This window comes from Pseudopodoces humilis, chromosome 11 (genome assembly GCF_049639895.1).
Source record: "Pseudopodoces humilis isolate 2021_Gansu_Grassland_sample_001 chromosome 11, ASM4963989v1, whole genome shotgun sequence".
NCBI lineage: Eukaryota > Metazoa > Chordata > Aves > Passeriformes > Paridae > Pseudopodoces > Pseudopodoces humilis.
The window spans coordinates 18,406,568-18,423,327 of NC_142210.1; the positions used below are offsets into that span (position 1 = coordinate 18,406,568).

At 41.1% G+C, this 16,760-nt stretch overlaps 1 protein-coding gene across 1 annotated transcript in view; it reads right to left on the bottom strand.

Annotated features, from left to right (window-relative positions):
• The window catches only part of USP13 (ubiquitin specific peptidase 13), a 48,645-nt gene continuing 31,885 nt past the window's right edge, over nt 1–16,760 (bottom strand). The window contains exons 11-21 of the mRNA XM_005525067.3: nt 14,138–14,263; nt 12,740–12,893; nt 11,281–11,455; nt 10,820–10,908; nt 10,346–10,468; nt 8,927–8,953; nt 8,078–8,221; nt 6,941–7,107; nt 6,272–6,434; nt 4,615–4,699; nt 1–3,984 (exon numbers count right to left, since the gene is read on the bottom strand). Coding sequence (XP_005525124.1) covers nt 3,891–3,984; nt 4,615–4,699; nt 6,272–6,434; nt 6,941–7,107; nt 8,078–8,221; nt 8,927–8,953; nt 10,346–10,468; nt 10,820–10,908; nt 11,281–11,455; nt 12,740–12,893; nt 14,138–14,263 — 1,347 coding nt within the window. The 3' untranslated portion in view covers nt 1–3,890. The remainder of the gene's footprint in view (nt 3,985–4,614; nt 4,700–6,271; nt 6,435–6,940; nt 7,108–8,077; nt 8,222–8,926; nt 8,954–10,345; nt 10,469–10,819; nt 10,909–11,280; nt 11,456–12,739; nt 12,894–14,137; nt 14,264–16,760) is intronic.

Below are 16,760 nucleotides of genomic sequence, written 5' to 3' on the forward strand. Positions count from 1 at the left end.
TGTGAGAATATTTCTTTTTAATTTAAAACAGTTGCAACAATGTCATTCACAGCCTTTCTCATCTCAGACAAATACTCTCCAGAAAGTTAACAGTGCTTCAAGCAAACAACTCTGGTGCAAAGTAAACCAGGACAGACACTTCCAGGATACAACAGTAAAACCACTGAAGAGTGAGTAGGAATCAGACACCAGTCTCAGCCATTAAGGTAGGAAGGGTGACGGGGAAAACAATAAAATATCCAGTTACATATTTTGCATAGAATTCCAATGCATGAAAACAGCAAAAAGGATAAAAATGGCTGCTGCCAGGATGGAGAACAACAGGAATCAGTTGGAGAGGTTTCTAAAGGAATCTAATGAGTTCTGGATGCATCCACATTCTGAATGTGTGCTGTGACCTGATGGAGGCTGCCTGAATCAAAGAACTGGCCTGATGTTGGTTTCACTTACACCTGTGTCAGTCAGAGGTAATGGCACTGAACCCAGTAGAGTTACAAGTGATTTGAGTCCAGAAACACCTACACTTGTTTTAAAACCACAGCTCTGAATAAATTATTTTTTATCCTAATTATATTTTAGATCAGAAGATGAAATAGGAGTTTGTGTCTACATGACTTTGTGGACTGGAGATTGTGACTCAAAATGAAGAGTCTACTGGATCCAGCATGCTGCTAGGAATGAGAGAAGAAGAGGAAATCAAGGAAAAGTTACTGAGTTTTTCTTCCTTCCTATCTCCTAACCTAAATGTAAAACTAAGTCTGAGAAATAGGAGCATTATTTACTGCCAGGTCCTGGCTTGCCATGATTCCCAGGTTAGATTGTCTCAAACAGCTCACAGAGATATTTCTTCCTCCATTCTTTTTTGGTCAAGAAGCTCCCAGCTCACCAAGCCCCCAGCAGCTCCTCCAGCACCCAGAGACAGGGACTGTGCCCAGGCTGTGCCCCTGGCACGATTCAGCACGTTCAGATTGAAGCAGGCACAGCCTGGCAGATCAGCCATCCCTTCAGTACAGCCTGTTTGAGGGGGGCTTCTGCACTGCTGGAGTTTTAAAAAACCCCAAACCCACCAAAACTCCTCTCTCCCCCATCAGGCTGAGGAGTCAGGAGTTTATATCCTGCTCCTCCAGGTTCATGATGTTCTTCACACAAAACTCATCAAAAAAGGGAGATGACTTAACCAGCCACTTGAGAAAAGGAGGGAGGCCACTCTTTTGGCAGAGAAGAAAGTAATTCCTCAAGCACCTGAGTGAAGAACTTCTAACATATTTTTAACTGCTATATTTTAGAAAACATGCAATCTTTTTCCCCTAAACTGCTCACTGCACTCCTGACTAGCTTTCATTTGGGCAGGCAAAACATGAAAGTGTTAAACTGAAAAGATCTCCAGAATCTGAGCCAGCCAAGGGCCCTACCCTTTCAACCACCATTTCCAGTTTATCACCTTCCAAGTGTTTCTCCTGAGACCAGGCAGCTCCACAGATATCACAGTTCTGGGATGCACCAAATAGTTTGCAAGATTCCAGCTCCATCCTTGATCCTACGAAACCAGCCATGCTTCTGGTTGGGTAATGAACATGGGAGTTACTCAGCTGGCCTTAATTTACACATTTCTAAATAAAAAGGCAGCAGCCACCAGATCTTGGTAGTTTCCAAGTAGCCCTTGAAGTTCATGAGGCAAGAGGGAAGCTATTGTGTGGAACTTCCTTGGAATATACATGGGAATTAAAATAAAATTAAATAAAAATTAAAGGAAGGGGGGAAAAAAGGCCTTTTCTCCTTTTTCTACTGCCAGAATGAAAAAAATGCAGATATACAGAAGTTTTGCTCTTTCACTTTAAATAGAAGATGTATCACTGCATAATTTGCTGATCCCATTTTCAAACCTGTCACTTTCTGGTGAAGTCCTCAAATATCCAAAATCTGGAAGAAGGAAAGAAATTACTGGCAGCTTTTATTTCATCCAGAACTGGTGGCTCAATAAGCACAAGGCAGCTGAATCTCACAGGGGCCACTCATTAATGTGCCAGGACACTGCACTAATGTGTCCATAAGAGCTCTAAGTGCAGGGAGCTTTCCCAGCAATTGGACACCTTTACACTCCACAGAATTATTGCACCAGAATTTCTCTCATAATCTTTTAAGATCAAAACCTGATTAAAATACCAACAGTGTTTTTTGGCTCTGTGTGAGGTTTTATGACCAGAGGGAGAATTATTTTTCCCCAGACACTGCAAAAACTAAAATGCCCTTCTCATAACCAGACGTTTGAGTTCTCTTCTGTAGTGTGTAGCTGCCTGAATTTTGCTATTAAAACTTACAGGCACTAACTGCAGAGAAAATATAATGACACTTCTCTGGCTCTCTTGTACTCTGCAAAAAAGGATTTTTTAAATTTTTTTTTTTTTTTTGACTGCTGCAATTTATTTTGAGGGCTTGGTAACATTGTACAAGGCAACTCCAGCAACAGCCTCTAAGCAGTGTCCAACACTCTGAACCTTTGGATTTCTTCTTTTTTTTCAGAATCATGAAAGGTTTTGCACTCACCATTGTAATTTTTCTAGAATGACTGTTTTCAAATATAATTTTAAAACCCACATATGTAGTCTCACCTGCGAAAAACACTTAAGTAACACAGAAAAAAAAAAAAATAAAGACAGAAAGGCCAGCCCCTGCCTACCCACCCCATCATCCCTGCCAGAACTATCAAATCCCTTTTAGAAGGTGTCTGTTGAAGAGATCAGATTATTGATGCATTTGCAAGTGTAAAGAAGCAAAAATATCAGTTAAAGGACGTTTCTTGTTGTTGTTTTTTGTTCTTTTTGGTTTTTTGTTGTTTTGGCTTTTTAAGGGAGTGAGAGAGGAATAAATCTATAAATCAGCAAACTTACTAAGCAATTTGATATGAGATATGAAATATCTCAGATATGAAAGTCAATATTTAAGCAATCTTTAGCAGAAAGCAGGATTGCACTGTGAGTACTTTGTCAGGGAGTTGATTTCAGATGGAATAGAGTGGTTTATTCCCTGACATAAATATAATGGGACATCAAACCCTTCTTTACCTCCTCCATAAGAAAACAAAATTTAAATAACAGCCTTGCCTTTCCTGAGGGTGTGCATTTAATTTCATAGTCAGAAAGTCTGCTGCTTTTAGCCATCTGTAATCCTGAATCTGTTGGAAGAACTTACAAAATGAACATTCAAATGAAGATGAAGAAACCTATGTCTGCAAAAATAAAAATTTTCTCTTTGGCAAAAAATGTACAGGGCACTGACAGGAGATTGCTCCTGTCTCCATTAGTCTCTTAGGCTTAGACATGGAAAAGTCAAATCAAAATACTGTACCACTTAATTCCAACAGATATAACTTCAGCTGACTTTTCTCACTGCACTGAAAATAATCTCTGAAATAAGACATTCTGCTTTGAAGAACAGCCACAAACCCCCTCCCTTCAAATGATTTCTCTGCATGATCTGGACTCTGGATGAAAACACAGGCTCTCAGTCACCAGACACAAATATTTGTTTGTGGTCTTCAAAGGATGCTCGGACAGGACAGGCAGGAGCTGGGCTGAACTGTTTTTGCTCAACACTGAAGCTTCCATATTCTCCACACACTAGCTGCAAACTCCACCAGAAATCCACATGGCCTGTAAGGTGTATAAATTTAAAACATGTACAGCACCTAAGAGAAATCTTCCGTCTAACACTTAAGGCGGCATCAAATGATTGTTTTTAAATACACTATAAACATCCCATGTTTTCCTTTGCTTTTTGGCAGTCCAAGGGTTAAGGGGTCTTTTGTTGGTTTTAGATTTTTATTGTACACTTTTTTTTGGGCATGTTAAAAAGGCTTATGGCTTTTTAAGGCCAGATGATAGATTTGAGGCCTAACTTGGTATCCTGTGGTAAAAATAAATGTAGCCCAGGTCTTTGGGAGGTCGTTCTGAGGCACAGACTCTAAGGTCATTGTAGATCACCCATCTGAAAGAAAACAAGATTGATTACATTCCATGGGTATAAAAAACACCACAGGTTTATCAGGCACTTCTCGGACCCAAACCTCAAAGAGTTTAAAATCTAAAATTAGGCACTGCAACCAGAACAAAGGATTAGAGAAACAGGCAAACCAGCTGGCAGGGTCAGGAATTGAAAAGGAGGAGGGATGTGCAGAGGCACGAGTAGTTACAGCCCAAATGAAGGAAAATCAGGGATTCCCAATGTCAGATAACAGGAACATATCAATCACAGCCAGGATCAGCACCACAGTACCAGCAACACCAGTATCAGCCCATAGCTCCATGGGTTTCTATTGCTGGGCAACAAAAGGACGTTGGGGACAGCTCAAATAAACTAAGGCAGATACAGAACAAGTGCCCCAAACTGAAGAGAGATTTGGAATGGCAAGCACAGGAGAGCCAATGGTACATTTCACCACAGGCTTCAGTGGGATCAGAACTGACTCATCACATCTGAGACAATTTTTCCCTTTTTTGGTGGGAAACCTGCAGATGGTAACAGCCCGTGTTGTCTGCCATGAGCACGCCCTGCTCTGTACAGACACTTCAAATCAAACATTTGCTCACCCCATGTGTCTCTCCCAGCTGCACTCACCTTCCTTCCTTTCTGAGGTGACAAACGTAGTGGCCACTCATTGTGGATGTTCCCATGTGGCTGATGAACCCAAACAGCTCATACCCTGTTTTAAGAAATATAAATGGCACCCTAAGCCTTTTACTGCTACCACTGCAATATGACTCCAGGGAAAATGTTCTTTCTAATACTGGAGAAGCAGCTAGGCACTCCCAACTCAGACTCTGCACTCCCAAACTCAGTTTCTGTTAACACTGCAGCATGTTCCCAGCTTAACCAGTGGTTCAGATTCACTGTCAAACATCAATCCAAATCAAACCCACAGAGACCTGTGCACATGCAGCAGGGCTATGATCACAGCCCCTAGTAGGAAAGAAAACAGCAGATTCATTCCCAGTTCATAGAGAGCACCACAGAAGGTGCTAAACAGGGAGTTCATTCTGCACACAAATTAGCTATGTCTATACATCTGATCACAGATCTCCTATAAATCAAAAAACACAGAAGTTTGTATTTCAGCAGCCCATGGAAGAGAGGACAGGGAAGAAAGCTCCTCCTCTAACACCAGGACAATTTTTATGCTTAAAGTCTCTGGAGAACTCAGCGCGGGTTCTTGATCCCCACTCAAACATGCCATTCACCTGAATTACCACTAAAAGTAAAAGGGTGCCTTCTTTCAGGATATTGCATAAGGACATGGGCCTGGATTTTGCTGTAGAGGGCTTTCTGAAGCCATTTTACAGAATCATGTTGGTTATCAAGATTTCAGGCACTCAGCAAAGGGTCTATAAAGGCTAAGTACCACAAAAAATAATTATTCCAACTTTAGTGGTTTTTTTTTAACCTAGCAATAATCAATGTTTCCCATGCCTCCAAAAGACTTAAGGTTGATATTTATAATGTTAATATAACAGTAGCAACCACAGACAAAAAAAAATCAAATTGTCTGGATTTTTTTTTCCTAAGACCTTTAAAGTCAGGATCAGAGGTAGAAGTTTAGAACATACTACAGTTATTAGAACTGGTCACTAAAGACCCTTCAAAAATTTTTCAGTGACATCCTTAGCACCACCACTGAGCTTTTGTACTCCAGTGCTGTGACACCTCCAGGAGCTTCTTCTCAACTTTGCCTGCTGTACATTAGCCCCATCTTGTGGTTTATTCAGCAGCAGTATGACAGAGAATCTCAACCAAAAGAAAACAAAACATGCAGGACACTCACTATACTTGTGGTATTGTGAATAGGGAACTTGGTTGAAGGGATTATCAAATTGCCCAGCAGACCACAGGAGGACAGAAACTCAGGTGGTCTGTAACAGCAGTGCTGTCTTTAGGATACTCAGCCTCTGAAGATTCAAACATTCTAGCCTTTCTTTGTCTTTTTATGTCGTAGCAACAGAACAAAATGTAAACCTAGGCCAGGAGAGGCTTGTGGGCTCTGGTTTGGGCTCAGGTTATTCAGTGAGTCCAAGGAGAGTTTTCTGAGCGAACACAGCCAACAGAACTCAGTGAACCACAGAGCTGGATTCAGCCCCAGAAACAAGACTGGAAGTCAATTGTCTGGATTGTGTCCAAAAAAACCCACAATAACTATTTTCAAAACAGGAGGGAGCTCTATGAATGGGGTGGGTGTGATGCAACAGAATGACAGCCAGGTCTAAGCTGCAGCAGAACTTACTTCCAGGGCCATCTTTGATCCTGGGTCCCTCAGACCCTGTCTCTGCAAGGATGTTGGCATTAGCATTGTTCTCCATATCCATTGTGTCCAAAGCAGGGTCACTTTCTTCCTCAGGGTCAGGGTGGCTGAAGATCCACTCCAGTGCACGCTCCAAGTTATTGTTCTGCCAGTCAAACAATCAAAAGAGCAACCTTTAAAACACTCTCTAGCATCATGCTGCCACTCATCAGCCTTTGAACAGAGTAGGGATCATGTTTACAGCACTTAAAAATTGTAAGATACTTCCACCTCCCTGGAAAATAGTATTCAGCGAGCACTCTGCAAAAGCTTGACATATGGAAAAGAAATAATCCTACAACTAAGACCCACTGTCCCAGGTTCTTATTTTGCAGACACACGGCCTCCAGGCATCGAGGTTATTTTTCAACAGTAGTAAAAGCAGGTAAGTTTTCCTCACTGCCTTCCACACTTTACCATTCCAGTGAAACACATGAAGTACCTTCCCCACTCCAGAGAAGTCAGGCATGCCACACTTGGTCGGGATATTTCCAGGCTCATCATCCACTAACTGGATTTTTGTACACATTTCAAGGGCATCTGAGCACACACATGCACAAAGCACAGAACATGAAACAAAACCCCAGTGGTACCAATAACCCACAAACTCACTGTTGCCTTCAGTGCCTGAATGGCTAGATTCCTTTGGAATCCCATGGAAATGATAATTGCAACCATCTCTTCAGGAGGCTGGTTATCTAGCCCTACAGCTCCTAAAGCAGCTGCCCCACTGGAAGCAACTTCTCCAAATGCAGGTATGACCAATGGCTCAGCGAAATCTGGAACAAACAAACATTCATCAGTTCCTTCTTTTGCCTCACTTGACTGGAAAGTCAACAACAAACACAAACAGACAACACACAGGACCTCAAAAGCAGTCCTGAAATCAATGTAAGTTCATTTCACTGGCATCTAAATTCAGACTTAGATATGTGGAAAGCCTTAAAAACAACAAAATGAATGTGCACATTACAAAATATCTAGGTGCACATGCTCATACTGAGCAGACTGGCATAACTCACATTGCAGAAGTGAAACAACTGCAGGAAAGCAGCAAAGATTGGTATGGAAGCAATGATGGCATCAGGGTAATAGACAACCCAGTGCACAGATGAAAATGAACTGATTCCATATCTGAAAATGTCTGCTTAGCCCAAGTGAAATTCATTCCCCATTTACACAAGCAACACAAAAGCTCATGGTGAAGCGTGAACTCAACCAAGTCTGGAGCTTCCTGGCAAGGGAGTACTCAGATGCACTCAGTGCTGAATCATGAGTGCCAACTTTGCATGGATGAAACAGAGAAAGAGGAGAACATCTAGCAGCCCTGTCCATCACTAGACAGCCCAAGTATGGCATGAATGCTCCAGCCTGAGCTTGAGAAGGCTGATATGGAAGAAAAGCATCCAGACCACAGGATTCTTTGTACTTACACTTGGTCACAAGTCAGCTTCCCCCTTAGCAGCACGGACCTAGCCAAAGGGTGGAAACAGAGCTGGCCCACACCAGTAGTGAGGACAGGACTTCTGGTGTAGCTTAGTTTGTTGTCTTCTTCTAGGCAGAGGATACCACATAATGGTCAAGATCTGCACATCCCAGGAGCAGCTTGGGAAAATTCACTCACACCTCCAGGTTTCCCAGGTGGGGAAGGGGGGCCGTTGTTTCTCTGTCACACATTATAAAATTTCTACTGACTGCCAAAATCCACAACCAAGAGCTGAGTTTAACTTACACCCTCCAGTCACTGACCTGGTTCTTCCATGTGTGCAATGATCCAGTTGAAAGCAACTTCAGCACCCAGGTTGCCTGTATAGTACACAGCCTTCCGACATGCTTCCAAAGGAAAGCCCATCTCTGCCAGCTGCATAACTGAAGACTCATCAATATCTAGGGCTACAAGAAAAGACCTTCTAAAATATAAAAGTCTCATTTCATCCATTGTATAATATTTTATTGTTACTCACGGTGCCATATATTACAGTACATATTGCTTGGATTTGGTTTAGTACTTCAATAAACCCACAGCCATCAGAAAACAGCTTTGTACAAAGCATTACAGCAGTTGTTATGGACTTACTTTTGTCTCAGTAGAGACAAAGATCCCCACACAGATCATTAAATATTGATGAATTCTTACAGGACTTTATTTTAAGATACCTCAGCACTGGATTTGAAGGGGTGAGGAAGTCAGGTGCTGAGCTCAGATAGAGATGGCCACCAAAACCAAGCACCTCTCAAAGGCAGGATCTTACAGGTTAGAGAAATAAGAGCTGCCAGATCTGGCAGCCTCTGGATGACAGGGTCAGACAGCTTTATATGAGATCAGAGGGCAGAGGGAGCCAGGATCAAGCAGCTGTGACACCCAGAACTGCAAGATCCTCCTGAGGAGCAGCAGGCAGCAGAGCAGCAGGCAGAGGAGCAGCACGTATTCTGGCTATACTAACTCCCAAAGAGAGTCAACACTGAACAAGCACAGAAATCATCTTTTATTTGGAAGCATGCAGGGCAGGGCTTCATGCATCTCTGTGAGGAGAGAGAAGCCACTAGCTGAGCAAAAGCACAACCATTTTTTAAGCAGTAGAAAAATGAGATACGTACACTCCACGAAATGGTTCGTCATGCGATCTGAAAATTAACAATGGGAAAAAAAACAAGGAAAAGGACTTATATGAAAGCTAAGTAGATTCATATGGGTAAAACAATTCTATATTTTTAAACTCATAGAAATATTTGACCTCATGGAGACAGGGCAGTTTCATCCTTACTTCCCTGATATTTCTGCCATGAATTAGAGCAGAGATATTTCTCTAACTCTGTTCAGAGCAAAGTATCACTGACACTATAAACCAGTGATGGCTGACCAAAGCAAGAATCTTAAAAATAAAGTATCATCATGCATGCATTTACACTAAAAGTAGGTCAGTCCATTCAGCAAGAGGGTAAGAAGGTACAGGCCTTTGTGAGGAACTTATGTAGATAAGGAAGGGAATTAAAACCTTTAGAGAATTGAAGTTTGTCATATCCTTTTTCTGCACACAATTTCAGATACTAGCTTTCTTTCACGAGCATGCAGAATGGTATTATGTCACCATTATTATAAATATTCAAGCAAATGGGGGCACTCATGTCATGAGAGCAGTTGCATTACTGGCTTTGTATTAAATAATGAAGCACTCAAACTTCAGTCATCTGGGAGTAAGTGCAACCACCTGGGTCTAAGGTCACACCATAAAAACATGATTTTACTTGCTATAAACCATTTTATTCTCCAGGGAAACCCAGGGAATAAAGAAGGAGGATATTTAATATTCTTGTTTCTGAACTTTAGCATAAAAGAAACAGTATTTAAGAAAAAGAAAAAAAAAGCATAGCATTTTAATCATTCCTCTTTCTTTTGGTTCCACAAACATTATAGCCAGCTCTTTGCCATCCTCTCCTTGAGACAAAGCTTTTTTAATGTGCTGTGCAGCCCATGTACATCCAGAGAAGAGGACTGTGCACGAAGGCACAGCTGCTAGGGCCTAACAATTCTTTTATTTTTAAAATTAATAAAATTTAGAGTCTTAGTCTATGCTGGAAAGCTTTTCTCCTCGTGTATTATGTCCTTTGTGTATTCAGCATTGTTGCACTGTGCTGGACCTGGGAAGAGCACAGTGACTTTACTCCAAGGGACTCATGGATATGCACTGAAGGTTCTCTGGAGAGAGTCAAGGACAGCAACATCAATTATCAAACCTTCTAGGGAAAGTTGTCCCTACCCATGCAAGGGAGTTGGAACTAGATCTTTAAGATCCCTTCCAACCTAAAACACCCTGTGACTCTACAGTAAATCCCCAAAACAGAAAATCTGGAAGAACTAGGTTTGTCCACTAGGGAAAAAAAAAAGGCTGTGGAGTGGTGTAAGAGTCTTCAATTACAGAAGTACAGAGCTTGGTTTTTGTTCATAGTTCCAAATGGTGCAGATTTAAGAGAATCCCTGTGTGCTATAAGGAAAGGGGAGAATAAGTCAGTAAATACCTCTTGGGTCATCAGGAATGACAATGGGAGGAGCAATGTCTGGGAGTTCCTCTTCTCCTGGCTGGAGACCCCTGGCCCGAAGGTGACTGATATCCAGGAAATCTGGCATGTCTATAGAAACATCTACAAAAGCAGAGAAATGGGCTAAGCTTCTGCAGCCAGCAAAATGACCTTATGGTGCATCCCACCCCTTCAGAGAGAGGACTCTGGTACTCAAGGTACAGCCAGGATTCTCCTTCTGAAAAGAGTTCTTAGAGAAATTTGGAACACCAAAGCACAATTTAACTAGCTCAGATTACATGAAATTGTGTTTTATCTCCACAGACCTGATGGCTTGGTTAATTTTTTTTTGTAAAAGGGAAGAAGATTCAATTAGGATCCTCACAGTAAAAACTTAAGACTTGAGTCAGGTCCTCATTATAGTGTGCACATCTTATTATCTCAGATAGAAAGGTAAATAAAACAAGCACATACCAAGCTTTTTGGGTATCCAGTCAAGGCCAAAGGTGAATTTCTTTATCTGCACCACTAAGTACTCAGGAAAGGAAGCAAAACGGGAAGTCCTGGGAAGGACAAGAAACACAATTCATTGAAATCAGGCAAGAGAATCCCCAGCAGCACAGATCTCAGTACCTCATGCACACTGAGATGAGCTATCACTGGTTGATGCAAAGGATCCAACCCTACAAGCATTTAAAGTTCAAGCTCTCAACAACCAGACTGCATCACTTCTTGGAGTCTCACCACTGAGAGCAATTCATTTCCTGCCCAGTTCATCATTACAGCTCTTGCAAGGCTTGATCTGCACATCACACTGATGAGCCCCAACAGCAGTGTGATGCCAGAGCTCACTGTGTGTTCCTCTCTGTACCATGTCCAGGTAGCAAGATAAGCACAGACCACTGTTTTTAACAGGCAGCCAGACACACACTTACTTAACTCCTGCAGATTTTGCTTGAAGGGCACTGCTCCAGAAATCCTCTACGTTGCTTGGTTCAGAAAAGGCCTGCAGACATGCACTAAATGGGATCTTGGCACGGACCAGCTCTGGCAGAGGTCTCCTTGCAGCTTCTGCTTCTCGCCTCTTCAATTCATAAGCAATTAATTCATCTGAGAAACACACACAACACTAGAAGCTAATGAACATTGTCATGGTTATGTGTTCCTCATCAGGCTTATTTTTGAAAGTCTTAGAAATGCAAAAACCTACTTAGCAATAAAATTTTTACATGCTTTTAACTAGACATAAAATCTTTTTGTCTGCACTGGGGTCAGGAGCTACACTTACAGCCACACCTCTAAGGTTCCTGTTCATGGTGAAAACATAGAACTGGAAATACCAGGACACAGGCAATGAAAACTTTGCCATGACAGCCAAAATCCTGTGTGAACAGTAACACCACATACCCACTATATCAAGGCTCAATCTGAGTTGGAAAGTTATTGCTGACTATCTGTGTCATCTGACTTTTTAGACGGGCCAGGATTATGTATGATCTAGAAAAAGTCTTGACACTGGCAAGCTGAGCAGTGCCATATGGTAAATTCACAAACTAATCTGTCTCCTGAGTCATTACCTGGAAATAACATGTTCTTTTATAAGCAACAGAGTCATCACTGAAACTGACGAACAAAGAATGCAAAGTTCTCCTAAACTTCTTTCCAGTGCAAGTAGTTTTAGGTTAGGTAAAAAGGAGGTAGAATTCTCTGCCTTGTGGTATTTCATAGGATCTCATCAAACAATCAAAACAGAACCTTCTGGTTTTAAAATATTTTAAATGTTCAGATTATGGAGGAAATCAGAGGCACATCTCCCTTCATGTTCCCCTTTCATTTCCACCTCAAGCATACATCTATTATGTTATTCTGCAAGGCTCTTCACCACTGACTGCAGATGCAACCACAACTTGTCGGTGCCTCCCTCCTGCTCCTGAAGCAGGAAGACCTGAGGATCTTCAAGCCTCCTCAGCCATTTTCTCCTTTAAAAACCAGGGTGCTTTCCACAGGCATGAGAAAAAACACTCTTGCTTATTAAATCAACATCCAACACTTCATCCTCCTTCCCTCCTCCCCTAAAGCGCAGAATGTCCAAATTATGTATTTCAGATTTATAGACGACAAACTACCTTATACCTCTATTCTCTATTACCATATCAGACCTTATAATCTGCTGCTAAAGAACAGAAAGCAGATCTTGGCTTTTGTTTGTTTGGGTTTGGAGATTTTTTGTGTGTGTTTTTAAAAGATATTCACCAGTATATTCGGTTCCTTTTTTGTAATGAAGTTTTCACAAACTGTTTCATTGTCCAGGACAAAAGAGATTCAGTGCTGGTGAGGATCTCTGGGCACAATGTGGCACATCCCTGGGTCAAACAAAGCAGTTTTCTCCTTTACCTTTGTTTGTTGCTGCCTCCATGGCCACAGGTAACTGCATGATGTAGTCCACCCTCTCCGTGTAGCGCACCTTCCTGGACTGGCAGCACTGCGTGCGCTCCTCCACCAGGAACCGGAAAACGTCGCTGGGGTTTTCCGAACCCACAGGGTTCCTCTGAAAGGAATATTACACCAAATCACTTCTGTGGCCATCATTAAAATGACCAGAAAATCCAAAGGCTGCTGGCTGTTTTAAGGCAAGCACCAAGACACTGATCTGGGACATGAGCTCACACAGGATTGCATGCAGATCTCTGGCACATACACAGTCCGCAATTTCTGCACCCACAGCAGCATCTATCTACACACAGGAACTTGCAGGGTATGTACCCCAAGAACCTGACTGAGTCAAGGTGAGTAGAAGGTAGGAAGGTGGAAATTCAGAGCAAAGAAGGCTCAGATAAATAACATGGAGCATCCTCTCAGCAAACAGAATTGCTCCTACCACTCTGAATATGCACTGAAACAGAACAAGCAACTTGTAGTTCATTATCCAGATGGGAATGTCATGCAAATAATATACCTCCTCTTTGTTGTTCATGTTAATGCCTGTTATCAGGCAAGAAACAGAAAAGTCTCTTCTAACCACCCTATAATCAGTACATGCATTTAGGGATGTGGAATACTATGCATACAAATGTAACTTCATCTAGAGACTGAACACATGAATAAATAGCCTCAATTCTTGGGGAAAATGGAAAAACGAGGGAGGAAGGGGAGACAAGAAATACTTTACATCAAAACTGCATGTATTTGTAAATTCCTTTTCAGAAAGATAGCATTAAAATTCACAGTATGATTCCTTTACACATAGCACTGAGCTGGAGCTTGGTGGAACTAAAGCTTTATACAGAAATATTCAACTGACAAACAGCCACTCTGCTTCCAGCGAGGGAATCCTTCCTCCCATGATTCAACAACATACAGCTGGGATTTGTAAAACAGCTGGACAGGGTAATTAATTTGCTCCCAACAATTATATGAATTTGGAACAATTACAATAATAATCATAATACCCAATTCATTAATATTCCATTACAAACTTTGGTATGGTCAACAGGAACAGCAATTTAAAAGGTCACATATATTTATGAATCTTATAGCCTGTACAGTGATGCTTGACCTCTTTATATTTGTTAGCAGCACCACTGGCCCTGTTCATTGTCATGCAAGAGTCTGAAGTAAAGAAGAGGAAGAATTAAGCAAGCAAATGTTTCTGAAACAAAATACATTTTAATTCGTCCCACCTCCTACATATCTAGTGCTAAAAATAACTAAAAAATGAACCACTCATGTAACAGTCTTGTCTTCATTGTCTAATATAACCAGAAAAATAAGAAGCCATTCAGATTTTCTCACCTCTACTAGATTTATAAGATGTAGGAAAAATTCCTGTGCGTCTTGTTGTCTGTTAGAGGAAAATTCTGGGTGGCCTTTACTTATAAAAGCCTTGAACATTCGAGGAGATATCCCATTGTGTTGAGGCTAAATAAAAGAGAGAAAAACATTTTAAAAAGGGATTTTTATTCAATCCTGGATGAAATATCTCAAAGTTACTGCACTAAATCTATCTACAGCCCATTTCTGGCACTGAAGGGATGATAGTTTCCATTTCACCTATTTTTCCATTTTAATAAAAATGGGAAAGGTCCTGAAACAAGATGGGGGGGGGGGGGCAGTTAGAATATATTTTATGGCTTAGTTCCTACAGCACTCACTCTACCTGTCCTTTGGCAATTGGCATTTTAAAGAGATTACTGGAGGTTTTTAAAGGTTTGTCGTTTTCAGAAAGGCTGAAAGCCTACATTGTTATATAACATTTGATGTTGCTTTCAGAACCCTGTGCCAGAGCACTGAAGCACTTTGGTGGATCAGCTGGCAGCTTTCCTCAGGAAAGCTTTCCAGACAGCTGTGCAGAACCAAGCAGAGAACAACTAATGTGTGCAGCATGCATTCCCAGGTGGGTTGTTAGGAGCAAACATGAATTTGCAACTTTCAGAGATGTTGGTCATGTTGAAAACCCTAACTTACTGCCTTTGGCCATTCAGTTACATCAGGAGGAAATTGCCCTAAATTAGAAAATCTCTGGCTTCCAAGACAGTCCTGTTTTTGACTTTCTAATCCTTTACACCATTTTAAGAACCTCTCCAACCATTCCAGATGAATACAACACTAGCTATTATGCCTTTTAAATAACATTTTTGAAGGGGTCAGAATCTATCACTCAGATTTTCCCTCACCATACATGAAACTTAATAATCCAAGTAAAAGTATAACCTTTAGGAGTTCTCAGAGGCTATTAAAAACTCAAGTCAATCTCACTCCTTACTAGACTTGCACTGTCATATGAATATAAAAATAGAAAAAGTAGCATGAAATGGAGGCCATATAAAATACACACTAGAAGAGTAAATATTTTTCTTTGTTTTACCAGGTTGCAGTATTCCCAGACCCACTGAAATCAGAAGCAGATTCTCATTTTTAAATGCTTTTTCAATTTTTGACAGTACACCACCAACCACCTCAGGCCAAGATGATCCTTAAAGGCTCCCATCAAGAGACAGAGCCTCAAGATGTTCTAGGGATTTCTGCATCCTGGGTTGCTTCAGCATCCTCAACTGCCTTTCATCAAAACTAGGACTGGGGAGAGAACTGCATGAAGCATCTCACATGACAACATCCCAGGCTTCTTCCCATGCCAGAAGCAAGAATGTGGCACACTTGCCCTGCTGTATAATGCAGTGAATTTGGAATCAAGCCTTGCTTCCTATACACTTTGTACTCAGCCACTTGAGCAGGAAGAAGATAAACTGTGCGTGACAGTCTGCAAAAAAAGGACTGAATCTTGCAATCTCACCTCAAGGACAATAAAAGGGAAAGAAAAAAAAACAAAACAACCAAACAAAAAAAACCTCCAAAGAAACAAAAAACAACCCAGAAGAAATGTTAAAGCTGTAAACAGAAAAGCAAGCCCTGGCTGATGACTCTTTAGTCATTCAGTCACTTTTTAATCCTAAAGTGGGTCCAAGAAAAATGCTGCCATTTCCAGGCTAAATTTCTGTGGTGAAAAATTTCAACTCCACAACACCACGAATATTTACAGAATACCTGGCATACTTTCCCCATCAACAGTTGCAAAACAGTTTTGCTAAACATAGATTGTGCTGGACCACTGCAGATCTCATATGAATGCTTTTACAGGCAACAACTCCCCAAAACTTTGGATGAGCTCCAAAGGCTTGGAAAGACTGAGAACCTCTTTGCATGTAGAAAGGGAAAAAAAAGTAAAGGAATAGAAGTAAAATGAATAATTGATATTATAGACACAAAGCACTTAAAAACATTTAAGGCTTAAAAGGTTACCCAAACAACAAAAAAAGGCATCCTCAACCTGGAAAAAACATAGATTTTTATTCCAAGGGGGAAGGAATAGAGAAAATACCTATATCTGACATTTTCTGTAAATAAATCATCAATACAACAAGGAACAAAAGCTGTAAAAGCTGCTTCAAATCCTAATATATGCTATGAATTGCTTGATAAGGAAGTAACTTTATGCATGTAACTTCAGCTTAATTAAACTGATCTACAGCACACAATACTGCTAAATGTCAGTAGATGCCTACTACAACCTGACAAGTTTTATACCATCTGTCATTAAAGAGTTCTCAGTATCTCATCTAATAGTGGCTGCTGAGCTAAACATGGAGGTGTAGCTTTATTCCAAGGATTCAGATCCTTGAACTTCCAGCACAATATTTTCTAGTCACATCCTGCATGTGTTTAGGAAGGCAAGCCAGTCAGTACACATAATTCAATGTATGGAGTTTGCTGAAATCTGTCCCACTATTCCTTTGTCCCAGTGGAGTGCTGATTAGTCTTGCACTTTATTTCATGGGAACAAGCAGGATTCATTTGCTGTTCCAAAACAATGAATTGCCACTGTACAGAGCAATTACTTGGGGGACACATGACTTCCAGA